At 43.0% G+C, this 24,216-nt stretch overlaps 1 protein-coding gene across 1 annotated transcript; it reads right to left on the bottom strand.

The window, feature by feature from the left end:
* Positions 1-315: 315 nt before the first annotated feature.
* s1pr2 (sphingosine-1-phosphate receptor 2) lies at positions 316-23,605 on the bottom strand. Its single transcript, XM_077559130.1, has 2 exons — positions 23,178-23,605; positions 316-5,282 (listed from the first exon to the last, which is right to left on the bottom strand). Exon 2 carries the CDS (start codon positions 5,178-5,180, stop codon positions 4,065-4,067), a length of 1,116 nt encoding a protein of 371 aa, XP_077415256.1. The 5' UTR covers positions 5,181-5,282; positions 23,178-23,605; the 3' UTR covers positions 316-4,064.
* Between the last annotated feature and the right edge of the window lie 611 nt (positions 23,606-24,216).

Consider the following 24,216-nt stretch of genomic DNA (forward strand, 5'->3'; position numbering starts at 1 on the left):
GTTCCTTAAATTACATTAAATTAATGGTAATCTTAATATTCTTCTAATTTTTAGTTCATAATCATAAAATGGTACCAATACCTTAAAATAAGGCTTGGTATCGACCCGATAACGATACCTGGTATCGGTACGCGCCCATTCATAGTTAATTGTCTGTCTGTGTGCTGTAATTGCTTTGTTCTGACTAGGCGGGCCTAAAAGTGTATTTCATGCAAACATTTACTATAATTATGACATGAATTAGTTTAGGCAAGTGATAAAGCGTGTGATAGTACATTCTGTATTTACATTTAAAGTAAACTAAAACACAACAAATTCTTTAGTATTTCATTTATTTTGTAAAAAAAAAAAAAAAAAGGAATGCAATGAACAAAAACAATGTACCTACATTAGTGTTTCAGATTGTACCGAATGGACACAGGCAGCGTGCTACAGGACACAAACAAAAAGGCTATTGCACACGAGACACATTTTCATACATAAACACACACATATATAAACTGTACATAGATACATACTTACATACATGTTCATATATTTAGAGTCAGGCGACGCAACAAAAGTGATACACATGACAGACGCCTCGAGAAAAAAACAAAAAAAGACATCACTCAAGCTGCCAAAGTGCTTTTCACCATTTCTGCTGGACTGTGTGATTGTGAATGAGTGTGATTTAAAAAAATAAAAATAAAACACACTGAAAGAATGGTAGTATGATCCTGAACAACAGGAACCGGACACACTGAATAAACCAACACAACAGGACATCCTACGGCAACGGGAAGTTGTCGAGAATGAGGATGATGCTGACCTCCCAGTCTCGGGTATTTGAAACCAAGATCTGGTCCTGCGTTTCTTTTTTAGCCGAGGCTTTGACAGCTCGCGTTGCACACGAGACGTACGGTGAACAAATGAAAGCGGGTTGCTCTTTCTTTTGTTTCAAGACTTCACAGTGAGCCAGGATGAGCAGTAATACTGTCGAGCACGGGACCCCTGCCCCGAAACTACTTCTTCATGCATACATTCAGCCAAGTTCCCCTGAGAGGGACGACGCAAACAGAGGCGTTGCTAACAACACTGTCAGGACAAATAACCAGTCAAAGCCAATCACTGTAGAAAAATGTGCTCAAGGAAACTGTTAAGATACATACACAAGATGAGCGTAAAAAATAAAATAAAAAATTGGCACTGGGAAAAACGAAAGGGGGTTAGTGATGGAAGCTGGAATATATCATACATATGTAATGAGCTACAATTCCATGCATTACAAGGAAGCAGATTATGGTTACTCAAATGGATTTTAAGTAAGGTTATAACGGGACTATATCGCCCTGCTTTGCGCCGATGGCGTCCATCGTGGAATGGTTTCTAAATATGAAGGCCTAATATTCCTGTATTCACTTCCACACAGGAGTTCATCATATCTTTATCAAGTACAACGCATAAGGATAGCAATCGTATGGCTCGAGTTACAATCAGCATCATCAAGATTCTTACTTTTCATTCACAAATTCAGAGGAAATCCCAAATGTAACGCACGCGACGACTTCAAGCTACAAAGTGCAACGCTGAAAGCTTTGCGTTGAAGACGCTGCAAAATAACACGCATTCAAGTGTAATATTAAGCATGTCTTTTTGTTTTTGGCTTCCAAGGCTGGATTTACACTGCAGGTTCGAGTGCTCATTTCGGATTTAATGTACATTTGTGTCTAAATGTACACATCCCATATGCCTGCCCAAATTGCACAGAAATAAAACACAAAGGTCAACACCGGGCAGTGGCAGCGTGAAATTAAACAATGGATGATAAATAATACAAATATGATTAAACGTGACATAGCGTGTATGGCTGACTCTCCCAATTGATTTAAAAAGTAAACAGGATCACACCATTGACCTCCGTCTGCTGATATTTTGCTATTTAATAATAGACATACGTCTAACGTCGCATATTTAAGCCATATTTAATGGGATGTGCTTTTGCTGTTTATATTTACAGTGTTTAAAAAAAACAAAATAAGATTACAGTAGTGCCTTGAGTCTGAATGACCCATCATGAAATTTTACATAAAAGTTTTTTTTTCTCCTTTGGTTTGACGAGCACTTTATAACGGCAGTAAACTTGGTTCAAATTCACAAGTAGCAGTTTCGTAAAATCGTGAACAATTCTTTAGCTTCACGCTGTTTAATGCAACTCCCAGTTGATGTTTATTGTCAATCTAAACAAACAAATACAATTACACATTGTGTATCCAAAACAGTGGTGGGAAAAGTCGGCCCTTCAGGTTTTGGATGTTTCCCTGCTCCAACGCAGCTGATTCCAATCAAAAGGTTTGTTATCAGGCTAATGCAGAACTTGCTGACGAGCTGATCATATATCAGCTGTGTTGGAGAAGGGAAACATCCAAAACCTGCAGGACTACAGCCCTCGGGGATCGAGTTTGCCCACCCCTGATCTAAAACAACCAAACAATTTTGCCATAAGAATGAAGCAGCAATAGCTTCATGCTAAATTATAATGAAAAATGTCATTGGCATGCTAAAAGTTAGCATCGATAATTGGGGATTTTCAAACCTTTTAAGCCAGAGGTGGGCAAACCTAGTCCTCGAGGGCCAGAGTCCTGCATGTTTTTAATGTTTCCCTCCTCTAAAACACCTGAATGAAATGATCAGGATCTGGATAACCCACCCCTTCTTTAAAGCTGCTCTCTGTAACAATTTGGCCACAAATTTTCTTTACAATAGCCTTTATATTTAACCATTTATGACTGAAACATCTTCTAATTAGTAGATTAACATCTTAGCTGTTCACAATGGGTCACATCACAAGCATCTGGCTAATAAATTTCAGACTAGATTCGAGTTCAAATTCCCCGCCCCCTTTCTGCAGATGTGACGCCATTTAAGCATTGTTTATGTGAAGAAGGGTGTGTGCAATTTCATTTTTCATCAATAGGTGGCAGTAGCGATTCGAAAGTCAATTTTCTGCATCCAGTAGCTTTAAGTTATTGATATTCAAATACAAACGGTGACGCAATACATGTAGACGAATAATATAACAATAATACAAACAGGCATATATTCCTTATATTCTGCCAAATAAGGACTACTATTGCAGTATTTTACTGAATCAATCAATCAATCAATGACAGCAATAGTAGAAGTGCTATTCTAATTTGTTTGTGTCTGAATGATTATACTATACCGCCTCCTGGTGGTCAAGGCGGGCACGCCAAAAGGATCACCACAATGTACTGAAACGGAATGAATGAAATTTGTATCTCAAGGCACCACTGTATTTGTGTAGTTTTGTAAGATGTAAAATGTGTCCGTCACTAAGCAGTGTATTGTGAAAACCAATACATATGGGATTTTCCTCCACAATTGGAAGACTAGTTGGCAGCATAAAATTCTGATAAATTAATAAAATATAACAAATAAACGTGTTTTTTGGTCCCTCAATGCTTATTGCAATAAAAATATGAATTAGGGCAGAAAATGTGATTGTTGTCACTTGTTTAACTTTACAACAGAGAAAAAAAATCTGCAAAAATTGCCAATTTTTGTACAAATTTTTTTTCAGGGAGGGGAATATTTTTTTAAAAAAAACAGCCAATTTTTGCTGATTTTAAACGAGCTAATATTGACAAATTAATCGGTCGGCCATTTACTCTGAGATCCATACCTATGGACAATTTTGGAGTCTTCAATGGACCTAACATGCACGTTTTTGGAATGTGAGTGGAGGACCTGAGGAAAGCCCTCGCGAGCACAGGGAGAACGGGCAAATTTGAACCCTTGACCTCAGAAGTGTGAGACTATGGTTGATTTGAAATGCCACTCGAGAGAGCAAATCAATCCGAATTGTGTCACACCACGCAGTGTAAATCCAGCCTAATGGAGAGCGGGGAAAGCACACATTAAAATGACTCCATATGATTTCACCAGAGTACCCGTGAAGATTTTCACATTTCCGAAGCACCTCAATTTGGCGTTCAAAGTTGGCCTCCCATCCCAACACAAGCGGCATTTGATTGCATCCGCTCTCTTTCTTTTGTCCGCCGTCACACGCAAGTGGTGCAGTTCTGCATGATGGGCGTGGTCTGGTGTTCGTGTTTGTGCGTGCAGTGCTCCAGAGAGCTGGAGCTCTTGAGCGGCACCAGACAGCGCTCGGCGGGCCGCCCGCTCTGCAGCACCCCCCAGCAGCACAGCACGCGCAGGAACTCCTTGCGCATGTCCTTGCTGCGCAGCGTGTAGATGACCGGGTTGAGCGCCGAGTTGAGCATGGCGAAGCCGAAGAAGATGTTGGCTTTGTGGAGGACGGGGCAGGATTGGATGGCGCACGAGGAATCCAGGAGGAGGATGGTGAAGGCGGGCAGCCAGCACATGATGAAGACGCCCAGCACGATGGTGACCGTTTTCAAGAGGGCGTAGGCGGGGGAGTTTGTGGCTTCCTGGTGGCTGGAGCGCACGATCAAGTAGATCTTCACGTAGAGGATGACGATGGAGAGCAGGATGAGGCTGAAAATGGTCACCACGAAGAGGATGTACTTCTTGGAGTAGAGCGGCAGCACGGCGGAGCACTGGGGCATGTTGTCGATGCAGTTCCACCCCATGATGGGGAGGCCGCCCAGCAGGATGGACGTCACCCAGCAGGCTCCGATGAGCAGGAACATGCGGCACGTCTTGGTGGAGCCGTAGACTTTGACCTTGGTGATGGCGATGTAGCGTTCGATGGCGATGGCCAGGAGGCTGAAGACTGACGCGGCCAGGGCGATGAACGCCGTGCCCTCGCGGATGAACCACTGCACGGGCACCAGGTCGAAGGTCCGCGAGCCCGACAGGAAAATGTTGGCGATGTACGCCGAGCCGGCCAGGAGGTCGGAGAAGGCCAGGTTGCCGATGAAGAAGAACATGGCCGAGTGGAACTTCTTGTTGCGGCACACGGCGATGAGCACCAGCAGGTTCTCCAGGATGATGATGGTGCACAGGACCACGATGATGAAGCTGGGGTCCGTCAGCACCTTCTTGTCCTTGTAGGTCTTGTTCAGGTCCTCGATGGTGGTGTTCTTGGCGAACACGTAGTAGTCCGGGATCAGAGTCCGGTTGTAGTACTGGGAGTATCTGCTCCTCATGGCGACCGGCTGGCACCCCGCAGCGGCTTCACGGCAAAGACTCATTCACTCCGAGAGGCCGCGCTGCTCGCCTTGAGGGGAAGAGGGGGCCCGGGAGGGACCAACGCCTTTCCCACGGTCACGTCTCAGGAGCTCTACGTGGGTCACCTGCACGTAAAGAGAAGACAAGGTTAGAAATTCTCTGGCTTGTCGGGACTTTGAAATATCTTGCATGAAAACGGATGGATTTTTGGAGGGCCTCTGGGTTTCCATTGGATTTCAAATGGCGGTGTGGGAGGTTTGGCCTTGTGGATGCCTGCCCCTCCCCCGCTCCTTCCCCGATGGCGCTACCGGTTTGTATTCAAAAGGTAAATGCGCTTTAACATCACCAAGCGAACTGGAAGACCGAGACAGAATCACTCATTGTGGGAATGTGTTGTTTCTAACCTTAGCATTTTATTCTCCTCACTTTTTTGGCATCAAACAACTCCCACATAATACTTCCGATTGACATCGTTCAAATTTCAACTAGCTTCAAAAATTCACGCCATCTTGAGAATGTATCGTACGATTCCACATTACTTACAGTATTGGCATAATTTAACGTTAAATATCAACTTTTACCCATTCGTTTTCAATGGGACTGACATTGAACTTTTTCTAAGTCCCACTTTCCACGCCAAGTTCTCTTATGCTGCTCAGTGGCACAGCGGGGCGAGTGCTTTGTCCAGTAACCAGGAGGTCGCGGGTTCAAATCCCACCTCCGATTGTACATTGCAAATATGTCCATGGCAATTATGCGAAGGAATATAAATATACCAACTGACCGTCATATCAAGAAATGCGTTATAATTTCACTGAAATGATTAAACACGTGTCCCCCTTCAGCTTTGTACAAAACTTTTCAATATAAATACGCCTTTGAGCCATGAGCTACAAGACTTCACATAGCTCAGAGGTGGGCATCGAGGGCCGAAGTCCTGCAGGTTTTGCATGTTTCCCTTCTCCAACACAGCTGATATATGATCAGCTCATCAGCGAGCTCTGCATAAGGCTGATAACGATCCTGTTGATTGGAATCAGCTTGTGTTGGAAGTGAGAAACCTCCAAAACCTGCAGGACTCCGGCCCTCGAGGACCGAGATTGCTTACCTCTGCCTTAGAGCAATTGTCTCCCACCGCTGAGAACTTGGGTTCGAACCCCGCTTGGACCACATTTGATGGTTTGAATCCTGCCTTAGACTGGTTGCAGCTGAATTTTTCATTTTTTTCATTTGTCTTTTAACTACAATTATGAATGAGTTATTTTCACATCATTTATCCTTCAACTTCCTAGCATTCAGCTTTCAGCATTCCCACGCAATTTCTCCAGTTGTCTAGTTTTCAATCATTTCCTCATCATTTGGTGAACGCGGCGGGTCCGTTTCGACCTGCGTGCCGCACGCCCCCATTCACAAAGCTTTCTGCCGCATCTCGCAATTTAGCGATAATCCAGTTGGCTTGTAAGAGACCTTAAACGGTACTTTGGGGGAACATATTTTATTCTGCGGGTCAGCGCGTTCCCGCTTTCAGATGCAGATCTCATCGTCAGGTAGATGATTTGAGTTCAAGACGGGGGAAGAAGAGGCCTGCCAGCTGGACAAAGACAACTCCTCTGGCTGACTGAAGGACACATTCCACTAACGCCCGGCCCGAATGCTCTAGTGTCAACACAAGGCATTGTTGTTGGAACTGAACTATTCCACTGCAGTGAGATATTTCTCGACGCCAGCAGCCTCCGCAGGCCTGTGCAACAGCTTAGGAGCTGCATACAAATCCATATGACATTTTTCTGTCTGCACCAATGCAACAATCATCTGATTGATCACTGATCACATTTACGGAATAGGAGTTAAACAGAATAATACATCACCATAAGGGGAGTGCCATGTTGGGCAAAATCATTATCAGCAGGAGACAGGAAGTGATGTTGTAGCGCCAGTCATGAGTTACTCCTCTCCTCTGAATTCAGTCAGGCTGACAGATTGCAGAGAGCAACGGAATTTGCTTTTGTTTGCTTTGAGAAAACATGTTAGATGGTTACATTTGAGTATATCAGTTTTTTTTTTAAATGTTTCGTTGTAAGCAAACTGTAACAGCTGCAAAAGTAAGTGCATGCTGATTCAAGGAAACTACAAGTCGGTTTTATGTAAAGCATCATGGCTCGTTGTGGAAGGTAATATAACAGTCGTTTGCGTTTGTGAAGTATTTAAGTCTTGGTGTGGTCGGTAGGATGACGTGAGCGCCGATCGTGATGTCTAGTCTCCATTTTAATCAATGACAGCATAATGAATTAGCGTATCAAATTAGCAATTGAACACGATTTTGAGGTGCTAGTGATGTTAGTGTGAAATATGAAAACCTTGACTAATTAATAGTGCTGTCAAAGTTAAAGCGTTAACTCATTGTAACTCATTCACTGCCATTGATGGTTATAGACGTCAAAAATCCATTTGAACTATTTCTACTTGTTTAACATTTTTTTCCACTTTTGTTAACAAAATTAATCAAAACTCTAAGATGTTATTAATCTGATTTCAAAATGTAATCGTTTGACAGCTCTACTAATTAAACAAGTCTTTTAAAGAAAAACTAATTTTCATAGAAAGTGCCCAATTTTGAATCTCTTAAGTGCAAATACTACACAAAAAAGAAAAAGAAAAGAAAAGATAAGAAAAAGAAAGAAATATTTATATGCTGTCACTCTCTTGTGGTTAAACAATTACTAGATCAACACCAAAGCCAACCACAATAATAAACGTATTGTGAAACAAAATTGGGTGTTATCACGTTGGCATTCTAACATTTAAACACCTCCCACGCACCATTCTATGCACGCACATGTTCAAATATAAGTACCGTAGATCCTATGTCGGGTTGACAAACAAGCGTACTGGAGTGAAATACACGCACGTGAACTTTGAACTAACAGTGTCAGGTTTTATGATTGCGCAATTAAAGCAGTTTAAATATTCACATGACTCCAGCAAAAGTTGAAATCTGTCAAGTGAGTATTAAAAAAAAATGAAAAACTGACTGCCAACAAAGGGACAATCCAATTAGGGGAGGAGCTAGCGGCCTTAAAGCTGCCACAAGTAACACAATCCATGTGCTCCGGAGGTAATTCAACACTGATGCGTCTCACTACTACTCGGTTGCGATAGCACAATTCTGCAGGGAAAGAGAAGGAGTGAGTCAGGGAGAGCAAAAGCCACCCAACGAGCATGCATGTGGAACGGCATCTGGACACAAAGGCAGAAATCGGAATGACCGTATGCACTAAAAGCAGCCACACGGAGCCCCGTACAGAAAAAAAACAACATAATCATGAGTATACAGTAATTAGGACCGAATGGCAACAAATCACAGGCAATTGCCGCTCCCGCCCAAAAATGTTTATAATTGCCTACATTAATAATTAAAACCGTTAATACCCCACAAAATGTGGAGCCAAAACTGTTTAAACTCATATTACATTATCCTATACGAGTCAATTCTGCCAAATATCAGAATTCGGGGTGGGCAAAGCGCAGGTGCTGTACAGCCTTGCCAGCAATAACCGGCTCAGTGTTTCCTCAAGCAGCAACGAGGAACAATCAAGTCCTTGAGGGCGGCGGGCACACTTGGCGGCCTTCGCCGCTCATAATGTCGCCGCTCACTTGGCATGGAGGCTGATGATGCATCTGGAGGGCTGGCAAGAATGGACTTACAGCTGCAAGCCTCCAGCCCGCCGCTTTGCAAGAAGTCGAGTCAGTCGCCATCAGTCTCTTAGCTGTGTTAATAGAAATAAACAAGAAAGCTTGAGACTGAGCGCGCGTGCCAGCTGCACCGGCCGAATCGCATTAGGTCTCCTTCTTGCAGCCGGGAGCGATGAAGTCAAGTTAGAGCAGACTTCCAGTTAAGCCAGCAACATATATCTTCACCATTTTTTTTTTTATATGTGACCCCACATGACAAGTAAAAACGTACTCAAGACAACTAACACAACACACAACCATATCTGCACCGACCATCGCAAGTAAGGATAGACCGATTATCGGCCATTTTCATCAGGATTTGAAGACGTTCACAGACAGTTTTTACTTGTCGCAAAGACATTTCGAACATGCCCAGACATTTTTTCACTGGCTGCGAAGGTCTTTTGAAACCTTTTACGAACCCTGACGAAAACCTCAGATTAGCTACATTCGCATGCATTTGTTACTCAGTGACATACAGGGAACTTTCATTTATGGATTTATTTACATTTCTACTTTATATTTCAAAAAAATATGCTGACACTGGGAACTCCCTACACTTTTTATTTAACAAAATAAAATTGAAAAAAATAAATCAGGAGATTATGTTGAAATTTTGCTAAACTTTATTTACAGTAGAAAACTTTAGGGAACGATTGCTTATTTTTTTTTAGTTTAGCTTAACACATGCTGATGATCCTGGAAGCTCCCTGCAATTTTTGTTCAAATTTTTAAACAAAGCTGTCAATTCTTTATATGTTTAAAAGTGTAAGAAAGAAAGTTTTTTGGTTATCGGTCTCCTTAACTGCTAATAATCGGAATGGGCCTTGAAAAAAAAACATGCAGTATGAGTCTGTCATTACTAACAAGACTAACCTCCAAGAGGCAGCACAGGGTGATGGGGGTGCCTTGGTGACCTCACACTCCCTTAAAAAAAACAAAATTGACATGCTGAATTGCTGTCAGTTTTTTTTTGGGGGCTGATCATTTGATTCAGCTGTGTTAGAAGAGGGAGACATCAAAAACACACAGGACAGCGGCTCTCGAGGACCAGCGTTCCCTACCTCTGGTATACAGTGTAGGCCAGTGGTGTCCGTACTCTTGGATGTTTCCCTTCTCCAACACACCTGAAGCTCATCAGCAAGCTCTGCTTGATAAAAATCATGCTCATTGGAAACAGGTGCGTTTGTAGCACGGAAACATACAAAACCTGCAGGACCCTGGCCCTCGAGGACCAAGTTTGGACACCACTAGTGTAGGCCCTTTTATATGATCCAAGGGCACTTAGCATGCATTTATTAGCTGTCTTCCTCTTTGAATGACTGAACCACACTTTTTTTTTCACACCGCATTTCCACCTTTTTTTTTAATTGCACGTTGAGGGCCATGATTGTGTGATACTATTTCCTTTGCTTTGATGCACTGTATGTCAAGCCTACGGAATTGTTTTTAAGAATGTAACAAATTACTTTAACTCATTCACTCCCAGCCATTTTCACTGAAGCAACCCCCTTTGCTCCCGGCTGTTTTACTGGATTTTGACTGATTTTGCAATTCCCACAGAATATTATGTTCTGTTGCTAAAAAAAAAAAAAAAAAAAAAAAAGAAACATACCAAAAGAAACATTAGAGTCTCTTCTTTCATCAGGAAAAAAAAGTATAATTGTATCTGTTTCCGTTTTGCAGCTATTAGCATTAGTAATAGCTAAGTTTCATCATTATTCACATTCCTGGTGAAAACACTGACGAAAAGAGCTGATCTCGTATACTCTGCTGCCACTTGCTGGCCATTTTTTGTAATAACTACCATTGCTTTAAGGCACCTTTTCATGCCATAAGCTGCATCAAAGCCTTCTGTATGCTCTTGCATAAAAAACAAAACAAAACGTAAAAGCCGTGTAAATACGTTTTTGGGAGTGTTTATCTTTTTCTGTGATTTCTGGCAGGTCAGCACATGACAGATCTCGTATGTGTTGTGGAGACAGGTCGCCGGTCCTCCTGTCACCAAGCTAGCGTCTGTCGTTACGGGATGGGGAAACCTGATGCGCCGGTTTCTCCCCACACACACGCGGCCCCGCCCCTTTACCTGCCATGTTTGGCTCGACTTCCTGCTATTCAACACCTTGATACGCTAACCTAGTGTTCATCTCATATGCCTCGCATTTCTGAGGTTGTAGTTCGAATCTTGGCTCAGGCTTTCTTGTGAGGAGTTTTGCATGATCTGCCCGTGCTTGCCTGTGGGAACTTCCTCCCTCATTATTATATCTACCTTGTGATTGGCTCTTAAAGTCTGCTGGGGGAGGGTCAAGTGCATCCGTCACTCTATTGAGGATAAGTGCGATTGCAAATAGACAGATGGCATGGATAGTTGTCATTAACAGTCAAAACTGCGTTGAACCAAGCTGGCTCATTTATTTTGACTGCAAACTTTGTCACGTTTTGTTTTGCTGGGCACATGTAGACACACGTGCAAGCAAAGACAAAATAACACGACACGCTGTCTGGATTTGGGGGGGGGGAGTCGATGAAAAGTGTCATGGCTGCGAGCGGGCGTGTTAGGGCAAGTGACCGACAGATGAAAACAAACCAGGCACAGTCACCTGGCACTCATTACTGGTGCACGCCATCTAAACTTTTTAGTGTCATGCTGAAAGCTGATGCGTCCCTCGTAAGTCCCAAGACTTCAAGCTCTCTAGTGACAGCTGCACAAAAGCCAGCCATGCTTTTTTTCTTTTCTTTTCCTTTTTTAAACCCCCCCCCACCCATTCTTTAAAACACCTGATAAGCTCCAATTAGCGCTGCACCACCTGCTACCTGTAGCTGCTTAAAACGCAGTCACTTTCCCTTTTTAAAGAGCTCCATGCTTTGTACACTTATATTACAAGACAGGAGTTCTGCTTTTTTTTTTTTTTTTTTTTTTTTCATTACAGGAAAACCTTGATTGCGCACAGGGTTTCAACTGTTTGGTGGCCGCATAGACGTTTGTGGTTTTGAGCGAACATCCTGGAACAAAGTATGACAAACTCTTCCCACACACTAAAAGAAATGTCTTTGCTGCTGTGACAATTGTGTCAATTAAAAAAGAAAAAAAACATTTTTATCAGTCAGTATCAATGGGGTTCTAGCTGTGCTATATAGTACAGTGTTCCCAAACTTTTTTTCTTCTTCTTTTTTTTACAGACGGACTCTAAAATTAATCTAATTCTTGTTCTGAACATATTTTCATACTTCATTTTGAGAAAAAATAAAATTATGTGTATATATATATATATATATATATATATATATATATATATATATATATATATATATATGCTAATAATGTTAAATACTAATCTGATGTTTGACGACCCCCCCAAAAAACATGGGTCTTTCTGAATTCTAGATGAATAGAGTTCTGGCTATGGCTGCTAATATTTTTAACATCAAGTATTCTACTGATTATCGCATTGATTAATCAAATAAAAAATAATTTGCATTATTATTTATTATTAGGGATGTTCGATACCACATTTTTTTCCCAGACTGATACCAGTACGATTACTCAACTCAACTCTAAACCTAACCCATAAAATTCGCCACCCACCCACAATTTTTTTTTTACAGCTGCTCAATGCAGGAAATTAAATTTTGAATCGCTACTGCCATCTGTTAATTATCTTCCTCATATACGCACTGCGTGCATGACGTCACATCTGCAGACAGAGGGCGGAAAATTCGAACCCGAATTCAGTGTGAAAACTATTGGCCAGAGGCTTGCAGGAGTATCCATTGTGAGCAGCTAAGGCTTTAATCTGCTAATTAGAAGATGTTTGAGTTATAAATGGTCCAATAGAACAAACGATATTTTGGGGCAAATTGTTACATAGAGCAGCTTCAAAAAGGCCTACAGTAAATATCCTAATTTAGCAATTACATGAAATTAATTGCAATTTTCTATTCTTCTAATTTCTAGTCGTAAAGCAACCACAAGAGGGCAGCCGATACTGGTATTGACCCCTTTTGCAAGAACCGATACCTACTTCCACCTACAAAGCACTGAAAGCTCTTCACACTGACTCCTCATTCAACTGCCAATGACACGGCATCAGGAGCAATTGGAGGTTTAGTATCTTGCTCAAGGACACTTCAACATGGTCACATGGGCTGGGGATCGAACCCACAACCTTTGGGTTGAGCCATGCCGCTCCCAGTAAGTGAGACAAACTGCTGCGCAAACAGCACTACAAGATTTCAACACAGCAGTTACTTCCTGGTTGCTCTATTTTTGGAGATGTACATGATTTTTGTAAGACATTTAAAAAAACAACAATTTTAATCTACTGCATGGCAAAAAATACAGCAGTACAGAAAACAATGAAGTGGCTACAGTGATGAAATCTTGTGCTTTTTGCACAAAGCACTACAGTACAAGGTTTCAACACAGCAGTCACTTCAGCTCAAATTGGACTGGGATGACATTGATTTGGCCTTTCTACAACATGAACACTGACATACTTGTCTCACACAAAAAAAGCCACCACACACATGATCATAGTACATGTGGTCCTTTTGTGCGTGAACTAAACAGGAAACGCTGGGATGGCCAAAGTCTCTCTACTCCTCCACCCTGAGGCTTCATGCGTGTGGTCGATCCGAGCCACACCGCAGTATTGATCCACGGTCGATACGCAGGGTTTAAAAGCGGGATAATGAGAATCGGCGCTGCTAATCCTTTGAATGACCCCGGTGGCGCAGACGGATCACGAGCCCGCACAATGCTGCTGGTTTAGTCTACTACCTGTAAATGAGTTCAAAACAACGGAGCTCACATCCGTTAGTTGTGACGGCCCACATGTAAGTAGTAACGCGCCTTATCTGCGGTGCATGCCCTCCTGCACACACGCTGCAGATAAGGATGCAAAACGCTGACAATCAATGTAAAAATCACCTGTTTGGCAAATTAGCCTAAAAATGTGACACAATCTAAGTAAATAAATCCAATACTCTGTGTTTTACTGCAGTCGAATGCTCCAAAAGTGGTCGAATTTTCACTTCAACCAAAATCTTATCACTTTCACCATTACAAGTGTTTATCCCAGCACCTTAAATCAAAGTGTGATTAGGGGGAGACTGGAGACCAAGCACCCCATCACACCCCAGCACACTCCCATGTTTGTCTACTCAGAGGCAACTACTGTAATGTCCTGACAGTATTACCTCATCTAAGTGGCTGTGGCGTTTATTTAACTGCAGAATTTAACTCTCTCTCTCTCTCTTTTAAGCAAACAACCAAAAAAAAACAAAACGGACAATCACTACAGTGAACTTTTGATCAAATTGGTTTACATGGCTCGGTAGGTGCTACTGTTTTGGTTAGCAACCAAATTGAAAAAAAGGCTGAATGGATATTTCATATTTGCAAAACAATCATTATGACTTGATAGTAGTACATGATAAATTTGGTCCGTCAAAAAATCGGCCTTTTCTGGCACCATCTTGTGCCCACATTTTTTTTAAACAATACAAGAAACCATACAAGGGGAAAAACAACTAATCAGAGGCAGATGGTGTGATGGACATACCAGTCTTATTTGTCAATCGTAGACAACACTCATCACGGGCACTCGACGGACTTACATATGAAAACACTGTCAACGCCACTTACTTGCCGTTGGGAGAAGTGAAGCCACCGGCGGCCATCTTACATTGTCACTCAGTAAGGACACCTAATTTGAATACATTGAGTGAAAAATTTGCTGCGAAATGTAAAGCTAACTTCTGTGAGTCACAATTCACAATAATGAGAAAATAGACTCCGAATGGTTAATCCTTCGCTACGTTACCCCAGAAACTATAACACTAAATGTTATTTATTTATTTATTTATTTTTGCAAAAGCACCTCCCCCACTTCCAAAATAATGTACCGCTACACATGTTTTAATGTCTATTTTGCATAACACATCTTCACACTCAATACCATTAGTAAGTGTTTATTCCAACACCATAATCAATGTGTGATAAGGGGAGCGTGGGGGGGGGGGGGGCAAGTTCTACAGTGAGCAAAGCGTGGGCCGATTTTGAAACTGTAGCGATTCTCAAAGGCATCACGCTGACAAATGACAAGCAGCACCTTGAAGAGGAAGTGTAAACGAGGAAGAGGAGGCACACGACCTGTAATCGCTTCTGTTCTACAACTGAGAGGAACTCAGAAAAGCTTTGCGCAGCTTTAAACCATGAATAGATTTAAAACCGACATTTCCAAACAATTTAAAGGTGACTAAACTTTAAAAAGATATGTGACCTTAATGGTGCACTTTCTGTATGTATGCATTATCATTTGGTTTCACTTTGTATGACTAAACTTCTCTTCACTCTTATGTACAGTATAAAAATAAATACATAATGTTAAACGAATACCACCCTTAACGTGTCAATCAAATCTGCTCAGCAGATGAAAGTATGCAGTAGGCTATCAGTTGCATGGGTATCTTTACGTCACCAAAGCATTGGATGACAGCTGACGGAACACTTCCTCTTTTACTGACGGATAAAACACTTCCCTATTAGCTTTAAAAAACAAACAAAAACATTTATTTGTCTTGAACACCAAAACCTTTCATGGTCTTTGTTCCATGCAAACAAAAAACATGCTTCATTAAAACCGCCCATAAGCGTCTGGAAATCCGTGGTGGGAGGGCGGGTGAAAATGGGTGCCCTCAATTCATAGTGGGGGTCTCGTCTTTTAATTAGGGATTACCCTTTTCGCTTGTCAAAGAGCCTGACAGTTTGGGTACAGTCTCTTCCGAGGGGTCCGCTGTGCGTGTCAATGCGGTTTAGCCAGGCCGGTGACGGAGGTGGACTTGCCTTCCTCACTTAAGTCCAGCTCAGGAAGTTTGCCATGCTTTATTTTGGCAGATGTTCTTGCTGTATGTGACAAAGAGTTGTGTAAAAAAAAAGAAAAGAAAAAAAAGGGGCATCATAGCGCCTCGGGAGCCATAACCCACATGAGTGGACCAGACGCCCCCCCACCCAAAATCCTTAATATAGTCTGCTTATACTAGGGGGGAGGGGGGGAGCGATGGCTGGGTTGAGGTTTCTCCTAAACTGGCACCTTGGAGGCAATTACTTTAATGTCTTGACAGTAGTTCCACAAATAAGTGCCTACAGACATCTGGTTTGTATAAATATTATTTTTATAAACACACACAAAAAATACCAAACAATCTGCGTCTTCCTAGTGGCGGCCGGTGTAAGACTCATCTCTCAGGTGCAGCTGTTTTGGTTAGCAATAGAATAGAAATTGAGTCAGTGGGTAACTGCCGAATAGCATGCCCATTTTTTGATGCTGACGAGAAAAAAATGAGATATCTATTTGGCGAAAGGTGCTTGTGTTCCAAATCACTTCATTTATTGTTGATGAAAAGCACCAACCATCCACATCAAAGTCGATAAGCCTTTAATGCTTCACTCAAGAAAATGAATATGTGACATGTTCTTCCAAACGCTTTTCCCAAGGTCTTAGAGCCAAGAGTGATGCGGTTCAACAGGTAAAAACTAATTTGCATGCACTTATTTTTGTGGCTGACCAGTTCTTTATTCTAATGTAGCTAACCTATTTCCATTTGTAATTGTCAAAAAAGAAAAAATCTAAACTTTAAACCTTGAGGCAACATAATGCCACATGGCTGTCACTGGCTGTTCACAAGCTATTTTCAACCATTTAAATTGGTTAACAATGTGTTAAAAAAACAAAAAACAAAAACAAGACGACATGGGGACAGACCACTGAACTTGACCATATTTCAACATGAGTTTTCCGGCCAACAGCGACGCTATCTGCCTTTAACGCTGAACATCATCTTCAATCTTAGTCTCAACACACTTATTCTACACCGCATCACAGAAACTCAAAAGGACAGGCTGTATACATACAATACATCAAGACATATATTTGGGGCGTGTGGCTGTTTTACGGCCTTTTCCTTCATTGCAGCAACTGTGTTTTGGGACAAATGGCCATTAACATGTCAAGGAAGGAGAAATGGAAGAAAATGTGGCATTGGTGTGTCCCTTCTCTAATTTGGGAAGACTTTCTTTGGCTTGAAAATATACATCCATGATCAACAAAGAGCACGCCCAAAGCTATTGTGTGGGCATCTTCCACATCAAACTCATCCAAGCAAGTCATTATAAACTTTGCCGCCATTGCCAGAATCAGGAAAGAGCCATTCGTGTGTCATCACGACATTCAGCGTGCGTGTGTGCAAAAGTGTGTGGCAAAATGTGAAAGTGCGGTTAGGTCTTGCTGTCCTGATGAAAGCAAAGAATCGTCAAATTTCAGCAGACACCTTCCTTGTTCATATCTTCACAATGAGCTCAAGCTAATGAATGGCTTGGAACCCCCTTTTTCGCACTCTATTGTCCCCTCTCCAGACCTTGAACTCCACCCCTTCTCATGTTCACATGTGATCTTTTCGTCAAGGATCAGGGGAGTCGACGAGACATATTCGTGCAAGGTTTCCGTCCCGTGACTGCAACCTTCACGCTTTTTCTACTGCATGAACTCCACAGGCGTGGGGGGAGAAGACGGAGGAGGGTGAGGAGGAGGAGTAGTGATGTGATGACAACAACACAAAATGGAACATGATACCACCTACCCAGGCTTCTGCTGTTGCTGCCTAGCACCCGCTGATAAGATGCTGGACTGATGGAGGTACGTCCATCTATCCTCACACTCCAGCAAATGGACAAAGCGCCAAGACTCCCCAAGCAAACACAAATCCATTAAAACAGAGAACGCTATTATGGAGTGTGTGTGTGTGTGTGGGGGGGGGGGGGGGGTGGACAACATGGTTGCCTAGGAAGGGAACATGGCTGTGTTCTTTACGCGCTGAAAAAAACTCTCCATGTCTTGGATATCTATCTATGATGTCAACTCTTTTCTCATGGAGAACTACAATCTACTATTAGTCACCGGTGCATGAGTGCATGGAGCAATTTTTATGACAACACCACAAATCACGCTGTTGCCTGCCAAAAGAACAGTTTGCATTTATTGGTGATCTGAAAACACACTATGGTCTTAAGATATGCCTCTTAATCAAGTAATTAATCAATCATGGGTTGGCTAGGTTCTTTAGCTCTTAAGTCATCTTCTTTATAGACATTTTGGACTATTGTATACAATTTAACAATTTAATGGGAAGCATTTGGGAAAAGCCATTTTCAGCTCCAGTATGTGCGTACTAAAGCCAAAAGGGCGTTCCCAGAGGAGGTTGTGATGGAAGAACCCCTTCCCCTTCCAGCTCACTCCAACACCTTTGGGAGGACTTCAATTTGAGAGCTAACAATGCCTCATGTTTTTCTGAATAAATGGACAAAAACGTCCCAATACTTTTGGCCATATGCTGTATTTTCCAGTCGAGCAGTTACGTTAAACTGCATGAGCCTTCTGAAGTGCGTTGTCCTACAGTATTAAAGGGGAAGTCAACCCCCCAAAAATGTCTTGACAATAATATGTTCTATGCAGCCCTACTAGTCTAAATATGGTATTCTGGTCAACACTGCGTTAGTGGAATAAGAATTAAGCAGCAAAATCCAGCAGTTTTTATCAATCTCAAGAGGCGGCCATTTTGCCACTTGCTGTCGACTGAAGATGACATCACAGTTGCTCAGGTCTCAGGCAATGACCAATCACAGCTCACCTGTTTTCTGAAGCTGAGCTATGATTGGTTGTTACTTGAGACCTGAGCAACTGTGATGTCATCTTCAGTCGACAGCAAGTGGCAAAATGGCCACTCCCTGAGATGGATAAAAACGGCTCGATTTTGCTTCATAACTCATATTCCATTTGCACTTGCCAATCTGTTGGCAATGGAGCAGTCCTTCATGTTTAAAAGTCTGAAAAGCTGAGGCATACTCAACAGCCGTTTCGAAACAAAAGAGGCTACAGTGGCTAACTAAAACAGGTTGTTGTGAGGGGGGTGGCAGGCAGGGGGCAGTGTAATATTTGCGCATGGCATCCTTATAGCTCTGAGTTCCAATCAGCTGAACAATTCAAAACTTAAGAAAAAGATGCTTGGCTTACTGGTGGATTGTAAGGAACCCTGTTGAGTTTTGCAGCTGCACAAACAAAGCTGATTGGATAACAAAGACTCCCAAGTGGGCGGAAGAACAAGTAAGAGGAGGAAGTCTTTTCAACCACAGCATCCTCGCGTGTACCTGTTCTCACACTTTTCCCGTCACGCAGCACCCAGAAACGATCAGCAATCAGAAAACCCAAGATGTGACCACATTGATTAAGCCGTTGCCATCCACTTCATAAATCACTCAGTGCAACCTCAAGTGAAGGCTGCAGACCGCTGTCAATCCTGTCCAAAACCGCAGCATGAACCAGAAACCTGACATTTAGAACAGTCTAAACCCGGTAGTACACTAGAATTCAAAAGGTCGCACTGCCAGAACAGATTGTTGCTCACACTTGCTATAAAACTCCAGAAATCTATTGTGTGCATGCGTTTTAAACTGTTGCTCGAAAAGGAACACTCTGCACTAGGGCTGCTTCAGCCAATCAAAATCCTGAAGAAAGTTGTATCTGGAAAAAGGGTAAAGGAACGTTAGAATCATATGTGCGGGCCGCTTGCGAAGTATAGTTATTTTAGTATGTCATTAAGCAAAAGCATAAAATCTGCGCACGTAAGGAGATGGTGGTAACGTCATACAAAGGAGAGGAGCCAATAAAAACGTCGGTTTTCCCCGACTACACGCAAATGCTGACAACAGTTTTTGGAAAGTCTTCACGCTGGTTTTCACTGACCTAAAAAAGTGGATGAAAGGCTGAACCGACTTTAAAAATACTCGCCACCGTGCGGAGTGGGCGTAGCATGTCTGGCCTCGCATGTTTTGGGGTTGACTGAATGAAACGTGACCAGAGTCGCATCGACGCTTTAGCAAACGTCAGGATATCCTGGCTTGCCGTTTGAAGAATCCGCGCCTGGTCACGGTGTGTTAAAGTTCGGGGGGGGGAAGGGTAGTGTTGGGAGTTCTTAGTTTGTTCAAGTCCCTCAAGTGGAAAAGGAATGCAACAGGAGTTAATGGATTTTTCATTGACTGAGACACCTCGGTACTCTAGAGAAGCCTGTGTGAACATCTAGATGATAACCAGAGCTAGCGGGATGTTGAGTAGATCCATCTATAAAAGGGGCTAAAATAAATCACAAGCCATATATTTCTCAGACGGGCGACACTCCCTGCTCTTGGCTGTGAATCAGAAAGCAACATGCTGCCGGTGTTGTGTTGTGACTTGTGAGAGGAGAAGACTTTTTTTGCCTGCTGCATCTGACACACCCTAAAAAAAAGTTTTTCAGGCTGTGAATGGGGGCAAACCGGTCAGAACTGTCAGAACACTAACCCGGAAAAAAACTGCATAAACTGCTGCATTGTCTCCTGTGATCTGTCACTCTTGTTTTTTGCCCTCACATCTTGAGCGATGGTTTCACTTAACCAGGTAGATGCCTCTGGCAGTGCAATCCTCAGATCTTACGCTGTTGTTAGCCCTCCGATCTCGCTGCATAAAGTGGTGTGTGTCTACAACAAAAGAGGAGTCACCCTCCCAAAGGAAAAGCCGCCTCACTGCGTCCTGTTACGGACCGCTCCCAGGCTTCGGCTGAAACCCGAGCGTCCTACGAGGGGGGATCGACACCACCCACCCGCTCCGCGTCCCCGCCTTCGACCCCACTCCAGTGACCGGTTCCAGTAGGAAAAAGAAAGTCCCTCGCAAATCCAGTTCCCACCACTCAATTGTCATTTATTTATCCACGCACACACTTAAACATCTGCTTATTTGTTTGACAGATCTATGTGACGCCAATTCTCACGCTAATCCCTGTCTCCGGTTACCCATGAAATGCAGGCAACGCTCTGCAACACAAACATGCAGCATGCAGGCCTGCGCTTCCCTGAAATTGATTACGACTTCTGCCATGTGCTCTCAGACAACATGTGTGCCTTAAATTGACTGTTTTTACAGGTATAACCTTCACATTTGATTTCAGACTTTTGGCCTAGGGCTAGGTACAAAACTGGGTGAAAACTGTACCTTCAGGCTTGTGTCTGGAGTGAGTCTCTCATCTGTTTAACCCTTGACCTTTACAGCTTTGGAGCACACACGTACCATTTTGAGTTAAGACAAGGTACGACATGGCATCTCATACCCAGTCTTATAGGGTACAGACAGTAGATTAGATCTTTAACCGTACACAGGTTTGTCACTGGGGTATTGTACAGTATTGTTTACCATCCTGAAAATGACAGGATACAAAACTTGGGGTCCAACAATTAGGCCTAAGGGTTAAATTTAGGATTAAAATGGCTTGTGTCTGGGGTGTTCTTCAAGAGATACTTCTGTTTTGCCCTTTCACAACTGTCTGTGCTTTTTTCTTTTACCCCAAATGAGGTACAAAATTTGGAGTGTACCCTATATCAGTGGTTGGCAACCCTTAACCTCGAGAGCCACCAAAACACACCTGCTTCATGAACAAGATCGTTATCAGGCTTCTACAGAGCTTGCTGGTTAGCGGATCATTTCAGCCAGCTGTGTTGGAGGAGGGAGACATGGAAAACAGGCAGGACAGCGGCTCTCGAGGACCAGGGTTCCCTATATGGAGATTTTCCTTTTAATGATATATGGGAAATTGCATATTCTGTATATTTTATTACTCTGGAACATTTCTTCACCTTTTGGCTTTGGACCAGATGCTAAATTTCGAGGCTAATACTTTAAATGTACAGTGCTGGTTCAAGCTTTTGACTCATTCACTTTCACAGCTTAAGACCAAACCTCTACCTTTTGGACCCAAAACCAGATACAGAATTAGGAGTGCCTTACATGGAGATTCACTTTCAACTGATCAACACCTAACCTATCCCTTTATATCTCAGTGGGTTCTCTTAACATTACTGCTATTGTATTCTTCATGTTCACAGTTAAATTGAATTTTACACTTTCAAGCTTGGCACAGGATAAAATTAGTAGTTCCAAAAGGCAAAACTTGCGTAGATTTTAGCTAGGGACAGAAATTATTTATTATATTTCTGACAATCTGTTCATTAACATTGCAAGATCAAACACAAAAAGGACAAAGAAATCCCATATATATGAAGAAACCAAAACAGGCCCCGGTGGCACCTTATTGTTTGTTCTAGTGCAATGAGCCATGCAATGACACAAAACCAAAATGCAGAAGGACCATCGGTGTGTCAACTCCGTTCTGTCGGTGATATGTTGGGATTACCCAAGACGGGGAACCCAAAACAAACTGAGCAAGTCTGGCACGGCACTGCCATCAATGAACCTGTCGACAGAGCTTTCGACACTTGATAAGCCCTGGTGCGATGCTGCCGAGTGTGTTTCCTCCTCACCCACGGGCACTTGCGATGTTATCACAAGTGCATTTATTGTCTCATTCCATGCTTTTTTTTTTGGTAGAGTTGATTCTTCGCTCAGGCCACACTTGCTCCTGCTTTGCCTACCACAGCAGACCGAATGATGGATCAGCGCTTTTATCTGAGCAATAAACGTTATTTCCCCCGCCTTATCATCTTATCTCACAGTGATTTGGCGCCTCTCGCCACAGCACTGCCGACACCTCCAGGGCTGTTTTTAATCTTAGGAAACAACGTGCAGCAGTTCAGGCCTTTTTTTAGAGGCAGATACTAGTGATGCCTTTTTAAGAAAGTAGTGATGGTCTTTGTGTGCCATTTCCACAACAGGAGCGTGTTAAGTCTGCCATTGTTTGAGCTCTGAGTTGCCTTTCTCTGGGGAGGACATCTCTGACCCAAGAGATTTAGCCAGAACATGGGGGGGGCAGGGGGGCATGGTGCTGGTGATAATGGAGGCTTTTGTCTTATTAATACATCCTTTCAATACAATGCCTTCTTTAGAGTGACGGATGAACAAGCCTCAACAACATCGGAGGGGTCATAGCAGTAGGGGAGGGGGGGGGGGGGGGGGCACAGCAGGCTGCGCAACGGCTTTAAGGAGCCCCCCTTCACTCACCCTTCAACACCACCCCCATGTACGTGCATGCACAAGACAGATGCATTGAGCCCACTGTACACCCATCGCCATCTATTTAATGTTTAACGACACCGTGTTAGCCATTAAACACGCACAAAGACACACGCAATGACGCGCAATTGCAGTGGTCGCCACATCTGCGCTTCGACTTTCACTTTAGCGCCAAAGTTTAGGGGGAAAAAACTTTCTTTGTTAAGCAGCGTCACTCTTAAATGTTCTAAAACTCACCCCATGGGAGAGAAGAGATGACTTTGGTCCCAAGTGGCGCTCACGCGTAGTCATCAACTTGTAGATTAAAAAAAAAATAACAACACACAACTCAAAGTTCAGCTCTCCTGCTCCAATCCAGCGGATGACAATCACGACCGTTTTGGTGGCAAGACGCGCCGTCTGGTCCGTGCTGGTAGACGATCCATAGCGGACCGAAGTTCAGCGGACTCCGGTGCAAGTCCAATCAACTCTCGGGGAGCGTGTCCGGCAGCGGTCTCGCTTTCTCGGATCCAGCAGTACGTCTGCCGCAGCACGAGTGCACGTCCTCCTGCCGCCGCCGCTGTTGTTGCTGCTGCTGACTGAACACACGCACTCACACGCTGACACACACGCACACGCTCCAGAGGCAGGGAGGCGCGCGTATGACGCCATCTCCACGCACGCACGCGCACATACACACAAACGCAGATGCGTTCTCTTACGTACAAATACGTGATATATGAACACACACATGATGTAGATGTTGTTGTTGTTTTTTTTTTTAAACAGAAATTCTAATATTCCGCTCTACAGTCTACATTTGGGGCAGCCCTTGTTGCATGAACCGACGTACCCTTCTCGGATGAGAGGCAAAACGTTCTCTAAGACAAAAAGAGCAGTCCAGTTGCAATCAATACAGCCCAGAGAAAGCAATGACCTGGACGAATGGGAATATCCACAAGCATGTCAGCAACAATGTTAAAAAAAAAGTGACTGACTAAATAACTAAAGGTGCATGAGCACATGCATCCCTTCACCTTCACTGATAAAAAAGTACTTTACATTTATTTAATTTGAACATGATTAGAATGTGGTATAAATAACATTTATTATTTTGTACTCATTTGAGTTAAAGAGGAGTAAATTACACTTTACCACATGCAGGAAGGCATTGCTGTACAGATAAATGAGCAAAACGTTCTACTAAACAAAACAGGATGCTAAATATGTTGTACTTGAATGGAACAATCTCGGGCAGTGGCGTGGTGACCATTGGGAAATTCGAGAGAAGTTACGA

Source organism: Vanacampus margaritifer, chromosome 2 (genome assembly GCF_051991255.1).
Source record: "Vanacampus margaritifer isolate UIUO_Vmar chromosome 2, RoL_Vmar_1.0, whole genome shotgun sequence".
In the NCBI taxonomy this organism is placed as follows: domain Eukaryota; kingdom Metazoa; phylum Chordata; class Actinopteri; order Syngnathiformes; family Syngnathidae; genus Vanacampus; species Vanacampus margaritifer.